This window comes from Crassostrea angulata, chromosome 2 (assembly GCF_025612915.1).
Source record: "Crassostrea angulata isolate pt1a10 chromosome 2, ASM2561291v2, whole genome shotgun sequence".
NCBI classification, from domain to species: domain Eukaryota; kingdom Metazoa; phylum Mollusca; class Bivalvia; order Ostreida; family Ostreidae; genus Magallana; species Magallana angulata.
The window spans coordinates 62,940,500-62,963,479 of NC_069112.1; the positions used below are offsets into that span (position 1 = coordinate 62,940,500).

Here is a 22,980-nt window from a genome sequence, read left to right on the forward strand (position 1 = left end):
CAGTAATGGTTTAATAAACATGAACGTAAAAGTTTGGGTAAGAAATGCAAATGCTTTTGCGATTTTTATGCGATATGACCCGCAATGTTGCTTCCTCTAACATAATTGAATCGACGGGGATTTATACAATTCAAAAAATCGATTTATAGAAACACAGTATCGTGTGTAAGAGTCAGAGAGTTGTGAACTGACTGGTTCTCTACTTCAGCTGATCTACAACATGGAGACAACTTCTAGCTTTGGATGATATGAGGACAGTTACATTTGATCCTCAGTCCTACATAAACATGATATATAAATGAACAAAATAGTGTATATTTAAAGTTATGTAACGTTCATTATTATGGTATCCGGATAGGGCCATTTGCGTTAGCGCGACATCGCGTTCAGATAAACGAGACATCGCGCTAACACACAACACGCCGTCGCGCTAACGCAACTTTGCACAACACGCCGTCGCGCTAACACACAACACGCCGTCGCGCTAACGCAACTTTGCACAACACGCCGTCGCGCTAACACACAACACGCCGTCGCGCTAACACAACTTTGCATAACACGCCGTTGCGCTAACACACAACACGCCGTCGCGCTAACACAACTTTGCACAACACGCCGTCGCGCTAACACAACTTTGCACAACACGCCGTCGCGCTAACGCAACTTTGCAAGTTTCACAGTCTAGTAGGAAGTCGTGTCCGGAAATATAAGACTGCGCATGCTTAACCATATAATGGATGAAATTCTGGATGAGATTGGTCTTGGGAATCTTAAAGGGCTATTCGAGGACCACAAGGTAATAAAGCCGGTTAAATGTATAATTGTTATAGGCAAAATGTGTGCAAATTTTACTGACAATTTTTAAGTCTGTCCAGTCATTGAACTATTTGTATTTGATGAGGGAGCGTGGTCCGCTCATAAGGGGGATGCTTACATGTGTAAGAAAGCTAAAACTTTATATAGGCCTAACGTTAATTGAAATTTTATATCGCTTTCCGATCAAATCTCTAACATAATGAAACATAATTTATAAGCCTTCGCTGGGGCCAAAAGTTTGCCCCATTCCCATTTGCTTAAATTATACTGCTCAGACAGCCTCACTGACAGTACAGTTCCTGTTAACTTTTATGAGTGAAAAATGATTATGTGTCAATGAAGATATCTTAGATATTTTCCCTTTTATCGATTTCAACTGTATTTCTTTAACAGGTGTGTGTATTTTTATCAAAAATCATCAAAAAGTGATGGAAGCAATAACATTGGACAGACTTTAGTGCTCAGACAGCCTCAGTTTAGTAACAATAACGACTAGGCCTAACCGTACGTTAGGCATCCCCCCCTCCATTTCACGGTATAATTTTCTTGGAAAAATAAAAAAAATATGAAATAGTATATTATCCATACTTTATTTGTTTAAAATCACTCTAAAAACAACTGTAAATAGTAAATAAGCCAACTTTCAATCCGAATTTCCCCTGTCATATGCGAATACATGTCATCAATCATTAAACAGGGTAGACTTTAGTTAAACATTAACTGGCAAGATTGGTATATAGCTCACATCATTTCCATATGTTACAGTCAAAACACATTGAGATTGCGTGGCAATGAAATGGGCAGCTGAACAGTACAATATGAAACGGATGTGTGAGAATTTTTTTTTTACATATATTGGATTAACTAATTGAAATTCATTTTGGTTCCGGTTGTTATAAGTTGATTGTTATTCTCATAGACATAGCTGCAAATCAGTATAGCTAATGCAGACAGAATTGTTTTATCGGGAAGATAAATAATTAGATTTCAGATTTAATACTTTACTTTGCAACGTAATATAATAAATAAGAATAAATATACCCATTTGTGTAAATGAAATTATATATAGTTATGGATTTAATTTCACTCAACTTTATAGCTTTTTTCGACAGCATATCAATATAAATATTATAGTTCTGTATATAGATAATATGTACAATCAAATCTTTACAGAGCAACTTACAAGAAAATTAATTTGATATCATTAGATAAATGACCAAAGTTTTGATAAAATTTATTGAAATTGGTAGATTGTATGGCAATCTCAAGAGCATATGGCTCAGTCACCAGGTCATGGGCATTAGTCCAGTAATCGAAAGGTTGCTGGTTCAAACCCCACTGTGGTCACTTGATGTTGTGCACTTAGACAAGGCACTTTATCTACACTGTCTCGTCCACCCAGCTGAAATTAGGTATTGAATTACTCTGGGGGTAATTTACATGTACCTGCGATGGACTGGTGTCCCATGCAGGGGGGAGTCAATTACTCTCATCTGCTTAGCACCACGGGATAATCACTGCATGGCCCTATGTGCCTTCATGGCAAGGAAAAAGATTTAACTCAACATTGCAACCTAAAATCGGATGATTTTGAACTTTATAGGCCTATATTGCAATAACTGTAATTTTTGCATATATTCTATTTAACTTAACTGATATATATGTCATTGATATATTTCTCAATCACATTAATTAAAATTTTACTAAATAATAATCAATTCAAAAAGCTGATCGAAGTGGGTTGAAAGTTAACTTCCTTAGAATCCTATCTGTAATTTCAATCCAATTAAATGTCCCTTAAGGCATATTAACTGTTTTTACTGTAAAAGATATAGAAATGACCTAGGCTGTATATTTCCAATCTTTCTTCTTCAATCATTCATGACCTTGTAATTGATCTTCAAGTTAAAAGGTATAATCAAAAGAATTTATAGAAAAATCTTTGTAATGCATATAAGTTTATGCTTTAGTTTCATTTGATCATTAATAATTATGGTAATTTAAAACATGTGTACAGAATTTTTTATGATTCGGGTTCGGAGTGCACTAGGAGACATTTGCTTTAATTAATGTAATGCTCTCAGAATGCTTTTTATAGGAATTGCAGTAATATACAACAAAGTGATCAAATTTTAAGGTGACACAGTTATCAAAAGTAATTATTTAAAAAGGTGATCATGTGATTCAGATCTGTTCCTATATTAATAATGATAAACATTTTACATTTCTCTTGAAATTGTCAATTGCAAGTAAATGTTCATACACTGTTAGTATTATATTGAGTTGATAAGTCATAATTTAACATAAATATATCTTTTTTGAAGTAAATGACACAAGAAGACTAGAAAGTGAATAAAATATTGTACATTTAAATATTCTGGATACTTGTGGATGTTATTAAACTTTTTGACAAATTTTATAAAATGCAGACAATTTGATATTAATTAATGTATGTCAGTGTAAATAACTCTTTTTTCAAAGATGAAGTAAAGTAACGTGGAAGATGCTCTTATTTTTATGTGTCTGTTCAGACAAAAATTAATGTGGAAATTTCATGAAATTGTTTTGGATTTTCAGGTTGGGCCTAAGGAAGTAGTAAACCTGACTGATGCCGAGTTTGAAAAGCTTGGAGTTGTAAATTTTGGGGATAGGGCGCGCCTTAGAAACCGTTGCCGAACAGTTATGAAATGTACGTATATATATAGATGTTAGATATTATACTCAAGCATTTAAAACTTAAATCTTTATTTTTGCAGAACTATAACTCACTCTTGTATAATGAGAAGATGTGATATATAAATATATATGTGTGTGTGTATGTGTGACTACGTGTGAGTGTGTGGGAATTAATATAATTAGAAATGAACCTTGTACTTTATTCTTGTTATTTGCTTAGATCAATGCTGTATTAAGTTATTGTAACTATTTTGAATTGTTATTGTAGTGCCAGACTCTCCTACACTAATTAAATTACGAGAATTGAGTTCTCGTAGAACTTTCCAAAAGAGACAATCGGCAAGGTCAAGGGTTTCAACCAGCAGACGGGTACATGTAGGCTGGATGAATAAAAAACGAAAAAATTCAGTATATTCAAGGGTTACTGGAGGAAAGGAAGTAATTGACATAGAGAAAAACACAACGTTACCAGAAATGCTCGAAAAATTTTTGGAGCTGTATTTTCCTGATGGGGAAAATAAGAATCAAGGGCCTTTAACAGATTACATGTATTACATTGGAAATTATGCTGGTGCAAAGATAAAAGACGTTTTGAGTAATGGAGACCCCTTCACCTTAGAAGGCTATTACAGTGAAATCCGAACATACCCAATAAGATTGTACCTATATACTTCATGTAAATCAATAGGGGATGAAGATCCTATCATCAGTGAAAAATCAACAGTAAGTGAATTTAGAGACGCATTTAGTTATTTATGATTTTTAAATATAAAATGATGAAAGTGGGCGAACATGTCCTTATGAAATTAACTTTTTGATAGGTCAAATCTAGCTGCAGGTCTGTTTTTTCGTGCGCCGTAAATTGCAGTTTTTTACTATGGGAGGCACCGTAGCTCCTAGGTCGTCAATCCAAATCTTTTTTAGACCAGGAGCCACATACCTGCAGCTAAGGTCAAATCCCAATGACAAGTTTTTCAATTTTTTCTACCATTTAAGTTATTTCTTATTCAGGGAGAACCTCAGAAGAAAATCAAATTCAGTAAAGAAAATGATGAAAAAGTTCAGGTAGCATATAATTTGTTCAGCTATTTAATTTTAATGCAACATGTGCAAATTGATTCTCTAGCCATGCAAATGTGTTGTGCAGTTTGTTTGACCTGCGCTGAAAGCTCAAGTGAGCTTTTCTGATCAAAATTTGTCAATTGTCTGTCGTTGGTGTTGGCATTGTTGTTCTAAGCTTTTCACATTTTCATCTTCTTCTCCAGAACCACCAGGCAAATTTCAACCAAACTAGGCACAAAACATTACTGGGTGAAGGGGATTCATTGAAATGAAGGGCCACATCCTCTTTAAAGGGGAGATAATTTAAAATGATTGAAAATTTGTTGGCATTTTTCAAAAATCTTCTTCTCAAAAACTATTAGGCCAGAAAAGCTGTAACTTGTATGGAAGCATCCTCAGGTAGTGTAGATTCAAGTTTGTTCAAATCATGGTCACCAAAGGTATGGTGGGGTCACAAGGGGGGAGGGCTTAATTTTTAAATAGGAATATATAGAGAAAATCTTTAAAAATCTTCATTAAAAAAAACCTATAAGGCCAGAAAAGCTCAAATTTGTGTGGAGGCATCCTCAAATAGTGTAGATTCAAGTTTGTTTAAATCATGGTCCGCAGGGGTAGGACGAGGCCATAATGGTACGGTGGGATAAATTTTTACATAGGAATTTATGGAGAAAATCTTTAAAAAAAATATTCTGGGAAAGTTTTCAGTCCAAAAAGCAGTAACTTGTTTGTAAGCACAGGTTGTGCAGATTAAAGTTTGACCAAACCATGATTCCCTAGAGAAAAGTTGGACCACAAGTGGAGGGGGGATTATATAGGAATAGAGAAAAATCTTCTTACATGTACAACTACAAAAGGGGCTTGGTATTTACCACATAAATATGTGGATAAAAATTGGCAGATTTTAAAAAAAAATTGAGCAAGATCTACTCTACTTAGTTGTTAAGATATTTTGATTTTGATACTGTAATGCTAATTTGATCAGAGTTAAGGCTATATTGTTGCTCAGGTGAGCGATGTGGCCCCTGGGCCTCTTGTTTTTACCTTTATTCCTTAAGAATGGATTCTTGTCATATATTTCTTGCGTTCACCATTTTTTGTTGCCAGATTTTTGATTTTTTAAATGCAGGTCATAAATTAAGGTTCCTTCACACAACTTGATAAATGTTATCAAAACAAATATACCGGTTTGTAAAATGGAAAGATATAATATTCCTTTATGCATACAACTTGAAAATAAAAGAAAAAAATCATTTATTTTTTTTTTTGTTGTGAAAAATGTGAAATTGAAAAACTTAGTGCAAGTCAACTAAAAAAAAGCTAAAATATTTATTAAAAAACTCCTGCTGGACTTGAACCTAGTACCTGCAGATTGGCAGTCAGATGACTTACATACTGAGCTACAAAGTAAGACACTCAAATTGATCAATATTTTAGCCAGAACAATACTTTGAATTTGCTATGTTGTGATGTACTTGCAAAAAAGTACTGGTCACAGGGTGTGGAGGAACCTTAAGACAATGTATAATATTTTGGCATAAAAAAGTTTGGTGTAATCAGCCTTGATTTTCTACCAATGTCATTTGAAAGTCACTCCTATAAATATAAGTACTTTTACATCTAGAAAAGTGTTTAATTTTATGCATATGCATAAATTCCTAGGTCTGAACAAAAATTCACCACAAGACTTAATTGATCTTAATTATTTAATTTAAATATTGAATGAAAAGTTATAAATTAACTAATATTAATATAGGATGCAAGTGATGATGACTTTGAACCACTGCCAAAACTTGTTCTGAAAAAGTCCAAGAAAAGGAAACCATCTGGTGACGTTCGAGACAAAAAGGTGTGTTTTACTGAAGAACATTATCATTGACAAAACCGGTATATACTTCTAAAGAGTTGGATGGACATCGCCATTTTAAAACCATATATTCAGAATTCTAACCTCCAGGAAAAGAAACACTTTTTATGTATAATACAAAAATACAGGAAAATATTCAAATTTAAAGCTTATAATAATTCTTTACTAAATTTTAATAGCAAGTTAATTTAATAGAAAAATCACAATCAAAATGTTTCAATTGATCAAATTGTTTGAATTATTTGACCATCCAACCTCCTTAGATGTAAATGCCGGTAATTTTGTTTAAATAACTCTTGTAGCTCAACTTAATTAATTTTGGGGAGCTTAAGGTTGTCCGCTCCTCAGCCCTAATTAAAGTATGTTGATCATCTTTAATAAAACTGTTATTTATCCTTCATATGTTATGTATGATAAAATAGAAAGAAATGTATTTGTTGTATCCAGACATTTTACAAACTTAATATAACAAATTTTCTAGGTTGGATATACCATTAAAAATACAAAAGGTTCATTGGCAGAGAATAAAGGTTAAAAGTTTACATGATGCATAGAAGGCTTGATTTACCCATGCACAATCTTTATATTGTGGATATTTAGTGAGTCATGTCCTCTGCGATACCACTGAGCCATGGCTTTGTTAACTGTGTAGGTATATAAAACATGCAAGTTTTTCCATATAAAAACAAAATTTATTGTATGAACAAACAATTTCCAGATATTTTAGAGTTATCGAACATAGCTGAGGGGCGGATAACGTGATGATGCGAAGTACACTGGGCATTTGGTATCAGCACAGTTTAATTTTTTGGAGCTAGACTATTTCCATACCTTAGTACGCCATACATAGATCAGAGCTAGATTATAGACGCTGATGCATCTTAAGTTTCATAGAATAAGTCAATCATGATTTAGATAATGAGCCATTTTTATCCAATATTTTCTTAATAAATAATCAGGTTAACCATTTTGGAATAGATTAAACTTATGGAGCAAGCTAGAGTACAAACCTAAAGCACTTGGGGTAAAACTTAAATTTTATAAAGATATGTCCTGAACATATGCTTACATGGCACTTAAAGCTGATTGGTCCGATGTTTTGGTTATCACAGTATCAAATAATTTTCCATACAAAGCAATTATCTTAGAAAGTTATAGACTTTCTCCTATTTAAACCAGCAGAATCGGTCTCCTTTAAAAGTTAAAAATATTCAAAGTACAGTGTAAATGAAATAAATTCTGTTTGGGCAAACGAATAAACAAACCAAAATGCATCATGGGAATGTTTAGAAAAGGGAACTGTTTGGTTACGTCATCCGAATGATTGGGTAATTATTCAACCTGCATGGTATGCAAACTTGTAAACAAAGCAAACTTCAGAAACTTGTAAACAAAGCAAACTTCAGAAATATTAGCAAACAAAATAAACAGGTTAAAAATAATTTTAATTTGCCGGAACATTACAACCTTTACTTATAGCGATGTCAAAGTCGTAATACAACCATACCCGTACGTCTCGACGTCAGGGGCGAATTGAAACATGAGGCGAAATAATGTGATACCCTTTTATGTTAACACATTTTGTACATATTTTCTTTTTTATTGAAATTTGGCCAGGAAAACTACTGTAATGCCTATTATTGTACACATACTTAGCATAAACATCGTTTAAAAGCGTGCACAAAATTTGACATAAATCAAAGCAAGCAGCTTTAAGATTTATATACCTATGCAACTTGTATGTATGTGGTGAAAATTAGTTATTTTATTACAAATATTTTGAAATGTCATGCAAATAATGCAAAATAAATGTGTTAAAAAGAAGCATCACTAATCAGAGTCATTTAGTCAATCATTCCTCATCACATATATAATTACATGCTTTTATACATGAATGCACCTCCCACAATTAATATCTGAGCATTTGTTACATTTGAATCATCTCACATGTATTATATTTTATTAGGTCGTCACTAAAATTTTAATTTGTGTATTAACTTACAGGTTGAAGAATTGGATCAGCCCCAATGTTCTCATGAGGCAGATTTAAGAACCCCAACGGTAAGAAATATTTATTAAAAGAATATTTTACAGACACAATTAACATACGGTAAATATTTTCAGCTACTAGCTAATTGATAAAGAACATTTTCTGAAAGAACTGGGTACGCTAAGTATAACATATCGGCCCTGTTGAAATGTGAAAAATCAAACACATGCCATTGATATCTTTAATATGTTCGCCGGAATAATTCATTTAGGACATCTAATGTATGAAAATAACTTTTGTTTGCTAAAATTCACGTGCGTTTGGTAATTGTAAAATCCGAAACCGGACCTTGTTTACGGATTTTGTAACATATATGGGTTTTTGTAATGTTTGATTTGATATTTCTATAAGGCTGCATCTGAGTACATGTACCAAAATTTCAGAATAGGACAATTTTAGACTGCTTATTAACATAAAAACGGAAAAAATTATGTACAAGATTGCGGCCACTTTCGTTTTTTGTTATTTTCTATTTTCAAGATGAACAAAAATAGATGTTTTCATTGATCAGCTAAAACGTAAGATGAGTTTCTTTAATATGACAACGCATAAATAAATACTTAAAAGTAAAAATCGACTTAAGTTGACAAATGATTTAAATTTAAGAAAAATAAAACTGTTCCATGAAGAAATTGGAGTATTTTTATTAGTTTATTAGTCCTTAGAAACAATGTATTTAAATTACTGACAATTACATACCGTGTATTGCAGATAAAATGGTCAACATTGTTTTGTAGTAAAAACAAATATACAATTATATTGATGTCATGATGGATACAAGAAGAAATATTATTTAAAAAACCTCAACATTTCTTATAATTTAATTGCTATTTAATGAACATGTACTCTACATAAATGACGTAACAAGTGTAAACAAATGACGTCATAAAGTAGCTGAGAGAGAGAGTTTGTACAGACACATTTAAAATTTCAAAACCGCTTTATTATCAAATCAGAAGTCAGATTTAAGACACGATATTTGTGTAGTCATCTTTATATTTGGTACAACGTTATCAGATATTTATAGTAGTAAATCAGACATTGAATGTTTGCAATCCTGTTGAAGTAATTAAATCAACTAAAAAAACTATTTTCACAAGAAAAAATAATAGTGATCATATTGCTATGTGCATTGTGGGCAAGTTTATATAAGATTATAGGAGTTGACACTGTTGCTGATTTCTATATAATCACCGATAAATCTGGAGCGGGAAAAAATACCCTTTCAATATTTCAAAAATCCGTCAAACTATAGATAATGTAATCGTGCAGTTTTTAATTTTTACCTCAACTAAAAAGCTCTTACAGTAACTTTGAAAGCAAGATGTTCATATGCATCAAACATTTAAATTGATTTGTTTATTATCATGCTTTTAGATAAAAAAAAAATCAACTACCCGGTACATTGATTTTAAATACAGTTTGCCCATCGTCTCTGTACGTTAATCTTGTACATTGAGCGTTGACAGGGGTGCAACCGAAACTTGCGTAACACGACCTGGTGAGAGAATGCAAACTATTATAATGATAATGTATAAAATTATATAACATGAAACAAAATTAATTTCTTACTGCAAAAGGCAAAGAAGTAATGGATAAATTATGTCTTTTTTACATTATACCAGCACATCCTTTCAGTAATTATTATTTGAAGAACGTTTTCAATACATTTCATGATGTCATGACATTATTGGTTAACTGAATAGCTATAAACAATGATATGTTTAGATAACTTTTATATGAAAACCGTAGAAGATATTTTCAAAAATCAAACTGTTTTGAAACTGGTTAATTCCCCAAATATTTCACTTAAAATTTCATTAACTTTGAAAACAGGGCCGATTTTGCTGTTTATCGTACCCAGTTCTTAGTATATTGTAGCTTATTAATTTTTCATTGTTGATTTTAATTTTGCATCTACTATATCCATATTAATATATTGATCTTTCCAGTTTGATATGTCACCGTTTGCTCATTATTATTATCAAATTATGAGTTTATTACATTATTTGATATGTGTTCAATTTTTACAGACAGAAGAACTGGATTGCAAAAGTTTACCAGAAATACATGTACCATCTGATTCAGGAACCCCAACAGTAATTAATTTATAAATGAAATAATAATTTCAAGATACTATAGCTGAATTGCTACATTTATATATATGCACTAAACCAATCATTAATTAATAATTTTTTTAATAATGAGTATTACATTGGTTTTTGGTTTTTTTTAGGTCATTTTCAAAAGAGATGCCACTGATAATGTTTTACCCCAGAGTAATACGTAAGTAAACCTGTCATACCGGTAAATACTAACTTAATATTGTCATTTTCAGGTTCCATCTCAGCATAGACCTGAAAAATGTAGCATTTTCAAAATATCAGGGGTTTTTTTTAATTCTTTTTATATATATACATAACCATAATCCTGTGGGTTTTTTTTTTGTTGCTTGTCAAGATTGCTGATAAGTTTAGCGCCCCCCCCCCCCCCCACTTTCAATTTACTTCCAACACCACTGAATATTAATAATTGGCTGCCTAAGTAATGGTTCTACCTATGTACATGTAGCAATACTCTTAGAATACTTGTTTATCATTAGGGGCTTTAACATATTCCATACCATTTCAACATAAGATAACCCTTTAAAGCTGTTTGGTCCGATTTTTTCGTAATTACAGTATCAAATTTGTTCATACAAATCATTTATCTTAAAAAGTTATGGACTTTCTCCTATTTACACCAGCAGAATCAATCTCCTTTCAAAGTTAGAAATATTCAAAGTAAATAAAAATAATTTCTCTTTGGGCAAACGAAAAAACAAACCAAAATGCATCACGGGAATGTTTAGAGAAGGAAACCGCATGGTTTCGTCCCTTGAATGATTGGGGTTATTCAACCCGCATGCTATGCGTCGATTGTAAAGAAAGCAGACTTTAGAAATATTGGCAAACAAACGTTCACATGTTTATTTGTAATTTGTCTGATCATTTGTCTGATCATTTCGACCTTTATTTAAAGCGATGTCAATTCGTAATACAACCATACCCGTCTCGTCGTCAGGGGTGAAATTTAACATGAGGCGAAATAACGCGGTACCTTTTAATGTCGTTTGTTTTGTTAGCAGATTTTGTACGTATTTTTCTTCATTGAAATTTGGCTTAATTGACTGGGAAAACTACTGCAATGTCTATTATTATACATATACTAAGCATAGCCATCGTTTAAAAGCGTGCATTAAATTTGATATAAAATCGGACCAAGCAGCTTTAACTAATAAATATCATAAAAATTTATTTTATGATCTTTAGCAGTGCACATGTACTTTATTTGGATACATGTTAATTAATATTCACACATGACAGGTATTTGTGACATTGAAAAACTGGTCTATTTTTCTGTATTCTATTTCAGGAATGTAACAGCTGAAGAAATTCTTAGACAACTCAGAGAGAATATAAAAACTGATGGGAAAAAAATGTGATTAACGTAGATAGAAACAATGTATTGGGCACAAAAGAATCATTTAAAAGAGAAAAATTCATGGCTGAACATCCATTATTTGTACGATTCGCAGGGGAAAAGGGAATTGATGATGGGGGTCCATCAAGGGAATTTATGAGAATTATAATACAAGCAGTGTCAGAGTCTTCTATTTTCGAAGGCGAGTCCAGAAGAAAGATGCTTTTGCAAAACCTGCTAGGTAATTTAATTTTGATATTTCATTTTTAGCTCACCTGCGCTGAAAGCTCAAGTGAGCTTTTGATTATAGTCATATTTTATCTGTTGTTTGTCTGTATAAATTTTTAAATTTTTTTTACTTCCTTTCAAAAACCATGACCAATTTTAACCAAACCTAACACAAAGCATCCTTGTGAAGGGGGTTCAATTTTTTAAAATAAGGACCATGTCCTCTTATATGGGGAGATAATTAGTAAATGATATTTTCTTTGAAATTTTATAAAATCTTCTGAAGACCATTTGGCCAGGAATGTTGAAACTTATCATTACTTATGTGTAATCATCTTCAGGGAGTGTAGATTCAAGTTTGATTTCAACAGTTTAGAATCTACACTACATAAGAATGCTTCCACATAAGTTCTAACTTTCTTGGCCAAATACCAGGTATCATTGGTTTTTAATTAGAAGATTTTTAAAGATTTTCCCAAAGATTTCAAGAGTACAGGTAGTTGGAAATTGTTGCTCAGGTGAGCATGGCCTCTTGGCCTCTTGTTAAAAATGACTTGCTGAGGCAACTGAGTGTTTTGTTTCAATTGTAACCATTTTTCTTATTTAAGCTGAAGAGAATGGTGATTATGAAACATATGGGAAAATAATAGCCTATTGCTTGGTTCATGGTGGACCAGCACCCACCTTTATGTCAGAGTTTTTGTTTGGGCTTTTAGCCTATGGTCCTGATTCAGCAGACCCTACCATTGACGACATTGTTGATGATGAATATAAACAACAAGTTCAGAAGGTATTTTTAATAGATGAAAGCCAAATGATTACATGTATAATATTATTATATTTTATGCCCCATTTGATAAAAAGGTGTATAATATTTTGCACCTGTTGGTCTTTTGGTCAGTATATATATGCAGGTTGATTGGTTAATTTATCAATTAATATCCTGTCTTAAAAACCATTTGCTGGACAGCCATCAATCTTGGTACTAAGGTACATGTATCCCCAGAGGAGTAGGAGATTCCTACTTAATTTGAGGTCACAATGTCAATGTTCATACTATATTCTGGACATTATAAGGAATTTTAAGATATTGTCTGCTAATTTTCTGTAGAAAAAAACCCTTTATAGCATGTCTGTTCAATAGCTTGTGAAAATATTGACCCTTTTAACTTCAATATTACTAATTAGGAGTAGGGGGAGTATATATGTTTCTTACAGATTTTTTCTTTGTTTCAGATTGAAATATCTACAGATATTTCGTCTTTTTTTGATGCTGTGGATCCAATGAGACCCCTTTTGGATTATATTGGTGCTCTTCCATTGGCAGTACCAAAAAAGAAAAATGAGCTTGTGCATGCTTTATGTAGACACATTGCTGTCACAAGGATTGAGAAGTCACTTAAACAGTGAGTTGACATAATGTTGAATAGCTTTGTAACTCACCTGTGCAAGGTGAAAATCAGGAAATATCAAAAATAGAATACTCAAGTTATTGAATCTCATAAAAGCAGTGCTTTAAGGTCAGACGACACGTTCCTCAATTTTATATTTTTTCCAGGAATATGTAATTGATTTACTACTACTTTGACAACTTTTCTTACAAAAAGTATACCTTACCTGAATAAGGCATTTCTGCAAGATGCTAGAGTATGCAATTTCCTATACAATCTTCTTGAAAATACACTTGAATTGCTGATACAAAAATATTTGGCATATAGGGAAAATTCACTATGTTGGAGCTCCACCTCGGCCGGGGCTTGAACTAAAGACCTATGGAATCTACTCTCCTAGCAGTGAGTGGCCACCGCTCTAACCACTCGGCCATCTTAGGCATGTACATATCAAAAAATAAAATTTTAATCATTATAAAAATGATTATAAATAATAATAATAATTTTGTTGGAATTCTTTATTAAGAGGAGAATATACAAAAAGATGCTCGAGGAACGTGTCTGACCTTAACAAGAATCATTGATACATGTAGTTGTAAATGACAAATTGAATAGTTTTGAATGGAGTGGGAATGTGAATTTTATTAGATTTGTGAAGTAAATTTTATATAGGAAAATTAGGTTTTAGTTGTTTACATTATTAGGATAAATAATGAGATTGTGTTAAATAGATTGGAAAAAACATACCAATTTACCTTTCTGGTACTGCCGATGTGATAACTCAAGTAAATGATTACTTGTAGACAACTCTTAATTAAGAGCATATGTTAGTGCTACTACACTCCATTCTTATTTTAACCAATTAAAAATTTAACTTTATTATGTGTGCAAAGTGTAATTGTAGGTCTCCAAAAAAGTCCCACTGCATACTATAGATTAAAAAGATATTTAAAATATATGACTGTATACTAGTAGTTTTTGCATAATTTTTTCTCACCAATAATCAATGTAAAATTAATGGTCTTGATAAACCAAGGATAAGTTGTATCGTATCTTTCGTCAATTACAGAAAATTTTTCAGAAATGAAACATAAACTTATAATGTCCACAAAAACTTGTTTTACAGGTTCACTAAAGGTCTAAAATGCCTTGGTGTACTTGACAGGATCAGAAATTATCCTGATGCCATGAGAGGGCTCTTTGTCCATAAAAGTGATCTTGTTGTTGATGCGGTGGAAATGGACAACATGTTTGTTGTTGAATTTTCTGAGGAAGGCAGTAACAAATATATTAATGAATTAAGAATACAGACTTACTGGAGAGATTATTTACTTGAAATAGAAGGTATCTGGTACAGTCAGTTCAAGCATATCTTTTACAACATACATCATAGCATAGCATAGCATTCATATCTCATAGCATAGCATTGGAATCTCATAGCATAGCATTGGGATCTCATACCATAGCATACAATCTCATAGAATCGCATTCGTCATATCATACCATAGCATACCATAGCATAGCATACAACATTATTTTAACTCGGTTTTAAATGTTTTTATTTGAAAAAATAAATGTTTACATGATAGATTTGTGGTAAATTTTGGCTTCTTATTATTTCACTTCGAAATGTGTGGAACTCTTCTGTGTATGGAGGCATTTTTGTTCAAATCTCATAGCATACCATAGCATAGCATAGCATACCATATCATTAAGCCCTTCATTTCAATTTCTCATAGCATAGCATACAAATCTCATATCATACCATACAAATCTCATAGCATATCATTAAAATCGCATACCATTGCATAGCATACAATTGTAAAAGATATGCATGAAATGACTGTATCTATTATCTTACAATTCAGACTTTTTGTGCGAGATTGTATGCATAAATGTGAATTATTAATTAATAATTAAGGGTCCTCGATCAACACCTTTGTGAAAATATTTTCAAATTGTCATGAACTTATTTTATCTTTTAAGATATGCATATACATGTATGTATGAAATTGAAAAATTACTGAAAATAATGCAACATATAAACATGTATTAAATTACAAACATGACTTTCAAAAGCATTTATCAGTTCATACATGTATAAACAAACTCTAAATCTGTGAGTCAGTAGTCTCAATGCCAAATCAACAGAGCTTTGAAATTAGACATGACGTAAATTATATCAGTAAATATAAATCTCCCATTGCTTATATGTACCATTATAGGTATGAAAATTTAAAAAAAAAAAAAAAAGTTATGATTTCTGTCTGTGTAGCTGCATGTATTTTTTTTATTTTGTAGATACACCTGACAAATTCAAATCCATCTTGGTATTTGTAACTGGTTTGGATTCGGTCCCCCCTTTAGGGTTTTCTCCACCACTGAAATTGAAGTTTCGTCATCCAGAAGCAGATGAAAACTTCAGTGTTTTTGCTACCCCTTACGCAAACACATGCTTCAACACTTTGAGCATTCCTGTCACCGAAACATACAATGCATTCAAAGAAGTCATGGACAATGCACTAGATTTGGGATGTTTATTTACAGATCATTAAGAGATGTTGGGTGATATATATTCCCATGTATAATTCACAGATTAGAGTTAAGATACTAACAATATAAGAGCACGCTAGTGCATGCATGCATGCAAGTATAATTGAATTTGTATTTACCGGTAGATTTATAAAGAGAAAGCAGTGTATAAATATAAGTAAAAAAATTTACTTATTTACATAAGGAAGCTTACTATTTGCATGAATTGTTACATGGAAATTTTAATGGCACCTTTGTACTTGTGATTTTATGGTATTTGCTGGGCCTTTAATTGACAGTCACTAAAATGATAAAGTTAATTTGTTTTGATAAAAGCTAGGGAATGTCAATGGGCTGTAATTTTATTTTTAGTTTGTGATCATTTTTTTTGTTTGTTTGTATTTTTGCAAATGTTAATTTGCACTTAGAGAGGGGAGCAAAATTCTTACTCAGTTGAATGATGTAGCAAACATTTTAAATTGCATGTATAATTTTCAATATGATTTATTTTGTTACAATTTTTAAGATTCATATGTACTGAGAAACAGGAGCATTTTTACATTAATGGGTGCCAATAATATTGCATTGAACAATAAAATTTTAAAACTTTTTAGCCCAAATATTTCTTCTTTGAAAAAATTGTATTGATGAACATATAATGCAATTTTAGAAATATTCCATTTTCAACCTTTACCATTTCATAAGAATGAGTTGCAGTTCTCAAATCAATAGATTTGATCGTGCCATGATCGAAATTATCACCTCATAATATTGAAAGAATGATTCCTTATTACTTATACTTAAATAGTTTTCAGCAAATGTAGATTAAATATTTGAATATAAATAAGCAAACCCCATTGCGCCACAAGTTTAGATCATTTGATTTTATAGGACTGTATGGTACAAAACTGATACGTAGTGTTATCACAGGCAAAGACACTGTAAAATGTAAATATTTCAACTTCAAAGCAGGGACCTAGGCTAGCTTATTGTTCAATTGACATAGATATCTACTACCTAGGGGCTAGGTGAGTGGCTACTTAGAGGAAATTTAAAATTAGGCTTTAGTTATTTACATTACAACATGTTTTCCAAGATGAAAGCCTTATTTCTAATGTAAACAAATATTCCAAATAAATTGCTGAACATCTCAGAGTAGGAGACATTGTTATGACAACCTGTCTTTGAATTGTTTTCAAATCTTAATAACTTAATTGGAAATTGTCATCTGACAAAGTCGGTGTGTGTGGTCTTAAACTAAGATGGCCTGTAGAATGACTTGAAATGCATGGTTCATGCCAGGGTTTAATTCCACAATATTCCCCTTCCTTTCAAAGAACTAGGTACAGTTTCAGTCATACTGTGGTTTCATTGATATTCAAGGGTATCAATTTTCGTGGATAAAGCGAGAATCACAGTTTCAAGTATACCTATAGATATTCATGGCCAATGACCCTATCAATACAAAATGTTAATAGAAATTGCACTTCAATGAACATTTAACTTCGTGGATCAATTTAACAATGAAATCCACGAAAATTGGTATTCAACGAATATTAATAAAACCACAGTATTTGGCCCTGTTTTTAAAAGTCCGCAGCTGTTGCCCACGATGAAACTCGCATAATAAATTTATCATGTGATATCATAATATATACTAATTTCGCTGTGAGCGATGGCTGCGGACACATTTTCGTCTTCAAATAACTCTGAGAAAATGTGCAGTTTTTAATCATTTTTGACCAAATCTTAGAAATATGCCAAAGTGTTGAAGTCATAATTATTGTTTGAAACAAGATAAAAGTGTATAATTTGATATTTTACATACACACATGTTCAAGATGGCATATGTGTATTTTTATAAGATTTAAACAACTTTTCAATTTTAGGGCAAATATTGAAGGAAACTGTACCTTCTTCTTTATTTATACTGTTTACTAGATCATGATATGTACATAAAACAGTTAATACTCTTCAGGGTTAATATGTACATGACCCAGACTGGGTTAAGATTTCTTTGGGGTTGTATATAGACTTGCAATGAGAAAGATACGACAGTCAAGTACATGTAGGCTTCGCTGTCAAATTAATTAGTACATGTACGTGGTTGAACACTAGACTAAAGATGCAGGGGAGATAAGTTGGTACATAACTGGAAACTTAAAGGCCAAGAGCAATTGTAAATAATTTTAAGTTGATTTTGGAAATTTAAATCATCCTGTACTGACCTTCCATCATCTACATTAAAAATAAGTTTCCTTAATTTGTTAACTTTATTCCAATAAGTTTATTTTGATAATTTTATTTAAATGAATGCAACTTTCTGAAAACATACTTGTATGCTCAATTTACAAAGAATGATATTGTATAACTCTTTTTCATATCATTACATGTATTTGTACATGGTGTTCATCAGCAATCTTGTTCATGCATTAAAGTAAGATACGAGCCATTCATACAATGCAAGTGCTTCACTATGATTTGTTGGCAACAACAGCGAATTTTCAAACATAATGTTTTTACATTCCTCTTCAAATTCTGGCAAACACCCAAAAGCACTTTGATAAATGCAAAATTCTTCAGCTGCATCCACATCAGCCATATCTATCTCCATTTTGAAATCATGTGTACCTGAAAAATTAAAAACTTCATTGTGATTGTAGATCCCCTCTTCCCAAATGAGTTTTATCATTGGTCTGTAGATTTTGCCAGTTTTTGGTACTTATAAAGCTCTGAGGCACATTTATTTAATGTGCAATTAAACTTAGGATAAGTTGTATATAAAAAGCTCTGGGGATTAAGCTTGGAAATAAACACTTTTATATGCTTGATAATGATGTTTAGATATAGAATCTACCTTACAAAAACATTTTTAAATGCCTGCTTTGATTTTTTAGTTCAAATTTTTAAAAAAGTGAAATCAGTGTTATAACGGGCAAGAATAGTGTTTTTAAAAGACTTATCCTTGGTTCAAAATTGATACTTCTCCCCAACCAAAATATAACTAATAATAATAGTTTCTTTACTTGCCGTATAACTCTGGAAGATAATACATCAAGTCTGGTTTTCCACCAGGCAATTCAGCAGACTTTGTGTGTCGAATTCTGTGTTGATTCCACTCCTGAGCACACCTATTAAGATCATCCTGCACAAGTTTTGTGAAGCAAAATCGTAGACATTCCCTGTATTTGTTGCGAAAGAGAAAAAGCAGTGGGTTTTTTTTATTCAGCAGTTTTAAAAAATTGTTTCCCTACCGAAGATGCTCAACATTGATTTGAGGCATCCTTCTATCCCTTCAATTTATGGATAGGGCCATTTAGGCAACACACCCAAAATGAATAAGAATTATTTCATGTTTGTTTAAAAGTTAATTCCCAATTTTATTAGCTGCAATAATGTAACCCTCTCCAATTTTTTATATCTTAAATTTCTTTCCACCAAAAAAATAATTGGGAGAGGAAAGGCTACATTATTGAAGCTACATTTTAAAAAAAAGTTAATTCTTAAACTGATGAGTTTCTAAACCTTGCAATGCTCATGTGTGACTGAGACATAAAAAAGCTAGAAAAGAGACAGGAAAGCTTATACATGTACCATAATATGTCTTGTTAAAAGAAGAATGAAAAGAAGTATAAATTGGGCAAAACTGCATGTGACATTAACCTAATCTTAAAAGAAGTATGTAGATCCTAACCAATTTACATTTATTGGACAAAAACAATACAATAATTCAGTAATTAATCCAGAGACATTGAATTTGAGCTAGTAGCCTCATTCTCTTTATCACAAAATGTTTAATGATACTGCCACAGGCAGTCTACATTTCATCCATCAAAATGTGTTGGTAGTATTAAATGACACAGCTCCTAGTGTAAAAATGTATGTACCAGTGTATCAGCTAGATCTACATCTATTACTTTGTGCAATAACTTACAGCTGAACATGGTCCGAGGTAGAAAACTTTCCCATGTGCTCCAAATTGCTGAAAAATTCAATCCAGAATTGTCCACCACCTTGTTTGTTGGACAACCACCATCGTTCGATTCTCTGAAGGGAAACAGTCAGGAATAATAAACTGTAGCAAAACATTAATTTTTATTTCTAGTTTTAATTCATAATACTGCAATTGTAATGTATGTAAAATTTATTTGGACATTATTTGTTATACTTGATTTGAAGGTGATGATCCTGTAAGAAAACTTTTCTCTCCAGCCATATCATCATCATGATACCACCAAAAAGCCCTTTGAATATCAGCGATGATGCAGTTTTCTGTTCCTTCATCAGATCTTATACACCTTGGAACTCCTGTAATTCATCCAAAGGATTAGACAAAATAATCACCTATAAGTTACATATAATTTTACAATTTAATTCAGATGAAGCCGGACCATTGCATTTACAGATGTCTTTCTACTAGGAGGAAGTCATGGCATTAAAAATAATAGACTTGAAATATTTAATACTATGCACATATGATAATGTATTGGATTTCGTATAGCTTTGAAAAACTTCACTGAGAAGAAGAATTCATTAAGAATTCATCATCATGATTATTTTGCCCTTAAACCTTAGTTCTCAACTGAGATCACATATTCAAATTTAAGTTCAGCTACAGTTACTAGTTATCCAAAAGCAATTTAAAAAGCTAATCCAGTTTTTTTTAACTCAAATGATAAATAAAATTTATAACCAACAATTTGATTTGTTGTAGAGCTCTAATTTTATATAAACTTAATTAAAAATGTTTCAAGAACTGATCAAATCAGTTCTAAGATTATGGAAGACTTTACCTCTCAATTCTCTTAAGAAATCCAAAAAATATGAGGCGATCACCTTGGGATCATTGTTTGATCTGCCTACTCTTAGCCACAACACACGTCGAGAAAATCTTTTCAAAAAAAAAAGCACAATCATGTATTCATGCCAGGAAAGATTTTAGACTAAAATTAAATATGACATTATAATTAGTTCATGTTTAAATTAATCTTTTTATGAAACTGAATTATTTCAAATAATCAAACCATTATGAATATATCAGATTTTGTCAGAGAGAGGGTTTTTCCTTAAAGTATAAACAATGTGTGTTTGAGAAATACTCTCCAATTAACTGGTTTAATATGTAGCCAAATCATATTTGGGCAAAAGCGATCTTTGACCTTGACAATGAACCCATAATACATGTGACCCTAATCTAACTTTTAAAAAAAATTATACATAGACTGCAAGACATGTTTCAGTTGTGAAGAAGTTTAAAGACATAATTTCTGGGCATAAAACTGTTTCATTTACATATATTAAATTATCATTTGACTACGTATATATATTACATAACTGACACAGCAACACATACATGTATATACCCGCAAACACATCCATGAATTGCGAAACCGAATCTTTTAAGCTTATCATATCCATCGACATGCAATAGATAATTAGGGCCTTTGTTATGATATACTCTTCTCTTTAGACGCCTCTGTTTTCTTTCCAAAACACCAATAGGGTCCAGTTCCTTTTGAATGGCCAAAACCTGTTCTCTTAATGATTCAATATATAATGCCATTGATCAAAACATACTAGTATTTCACAATTCACAAGTATGTTAATATCTATTAAAGTTTTTCAATAAATTGCATTACTCAGTTATATGTATTATTGTTTTCATACAGTATATTTTGTTCCTTATTGCCTACTACCCTTTTCTGGCATGATGTACAAATACCCAACCTTGAAACCACGAGTCCATGTGACAAAAGACGACGCTGTAGTCCACGACATCCAAGAGAAGAACCACTTCCATTTAATTCCTCCTAATTTAAAAATAAATGTAGTTTGAAATATATATTTTATTATCAATACATATGAATAAAATATAGTTATGTCATTGTATAAGGATATATGCTAACATGCATGTAACACATTAATAAATATACCAATTGATTACTTTACCTTAAATATTTAAATAATTCATAAATTCAACAATTATTTATTCATGTAATTTAATAAATGCAATTGTACATTTTAAAATTTCTTTGTTTTGGTAATATACAAAGCACCTGACATGAATTTGTAACATGTTTTAATAAGTAGTGTATATTTTTGTGAATGAATAATTTGACCTTAAATTTGATCTTGTTTTAATTTTATTCACAACAAAATAATTAGCACTTTTGTTATTATAACTAATAACAGAACAGTTATTAAAGATATAATTTACATGAGCTCCATGTAGTAGTTCAAATTATGGTAATGAAAGAAAGGAAAATATATAAAAAGGACCTTTAAGATTTATATATTTTATTTTGGATTATTTGAAATAACGTTTTACCATGATAGCATAAGATGCCTCAACAGTGTTTTGCAGCATTCGTCTTCTTAGTCCCATCATCGCCAATATTCTTTTCAGATGTCTTATACTGGGTGCCAAAAAAATCTGGGATATATTTTGTTTCTACTATGATATTAATTAATTGTGCTTATACACATTATAAAAATCATTAAGCAAGCTATTGAAAACACTATAGCTATCAGTACCTATGGCTGTTATTTGCTGTGCAGCAATAAATTATATCTTACATCCAGTGGATGTAGGCTTATTGATGCCTGTGCACTTTTCAAAAGAGAATACATGTGCATATCACCTGCAGCAATATTTGTTACTTGGCTCTAACAATGATATTTTGGTTGGGACTTTCATAATCAATTTATAGTAAATACGGGAAATGCCATGAAACAATGTTCAACATAATTATACTGATCAATCTATATATTTACCTGGGAACCGTTTCACAAAAGCATCGTAAATCTTACGTAGTACGTAACTGCGACGTAAGTAGTTCGTAGCAAAATTTCGGCGTTTCACGAAAGCGTCTTAATTCACGTTGCGTCGTAAGTTACGT

The 22,980-nt window shown here is 31.7% G+C and overlaps 2 protein-coding genes across 2 annotated transcripts; one reads left to right on the forward strand and one right to left on the reverse strand.

Annotated features, from left to right (window-relative positions):
• The first annotated feature begins 581 nt into the window (after positions 1 to 581).
• LOC128172809 (G2/M phase-specific E3 ubiquitin-protein ligase-like) lies at positions 582 to 13,568 on the forward strand. Its single transcript, XM_052838554.1, has 11 exons — positions 582 to 796; positions 4,504 to 4,557; positions 6,308 to 6,400; positions 8,423 to 8,479; positions 10,502 to 10,567; positions 10,705 to 10,754; positions 10,807 to 10,857; positions 11,596 to 11,604; positions 12,002 to 12,171; positions 12,767 to 12,948; positions 13,395 to 13,568. The coding sequence occupies exons 1-11, from the start codon at positions 719 to 721 to the stop codon at positions 13,566 to 13,568; spliced, it is 984 nt and encodes a 327-aa protein (XP_052694514.1). The 5' UTR covers positions 582 to 718.
• A 4,410-nt stretch (positions 13,569 to 17,978) lies between these two features.
• LOC128172677 (uncharacterized) lies at positions 17,979 to 22,695 on the reverse strand. Its single transcript, XM_052838450.1, has 8 exons — positions 22,410 to 22,695; positions 21,809 to 21,891; positions 21,445 to 21,618; positions 20,875 to 20,972; positions 20,250 to 20,389; positions 20,016 to 20,128; positions 19,112 to 19,263; positions 17,979 to 18,712 (listed from the first exon to the last, which is right to left on the reverse strand). The coding sequence occupies exons 1-8, from the start codon at positions 22,467 to 22,469 to the stop codon at positions 18,507 to 18,509; spliced, it is 1,026 nt and encodes a 341-aa protein (XP_052694410.1). The 5' UTR covers positions 22,470 to 22,695; the 3' UTR covers positions 17,979 to 18,506.
• Between the last annotated feature and the right edge of the window lie 285 nt (positions 22,696 to 22,980).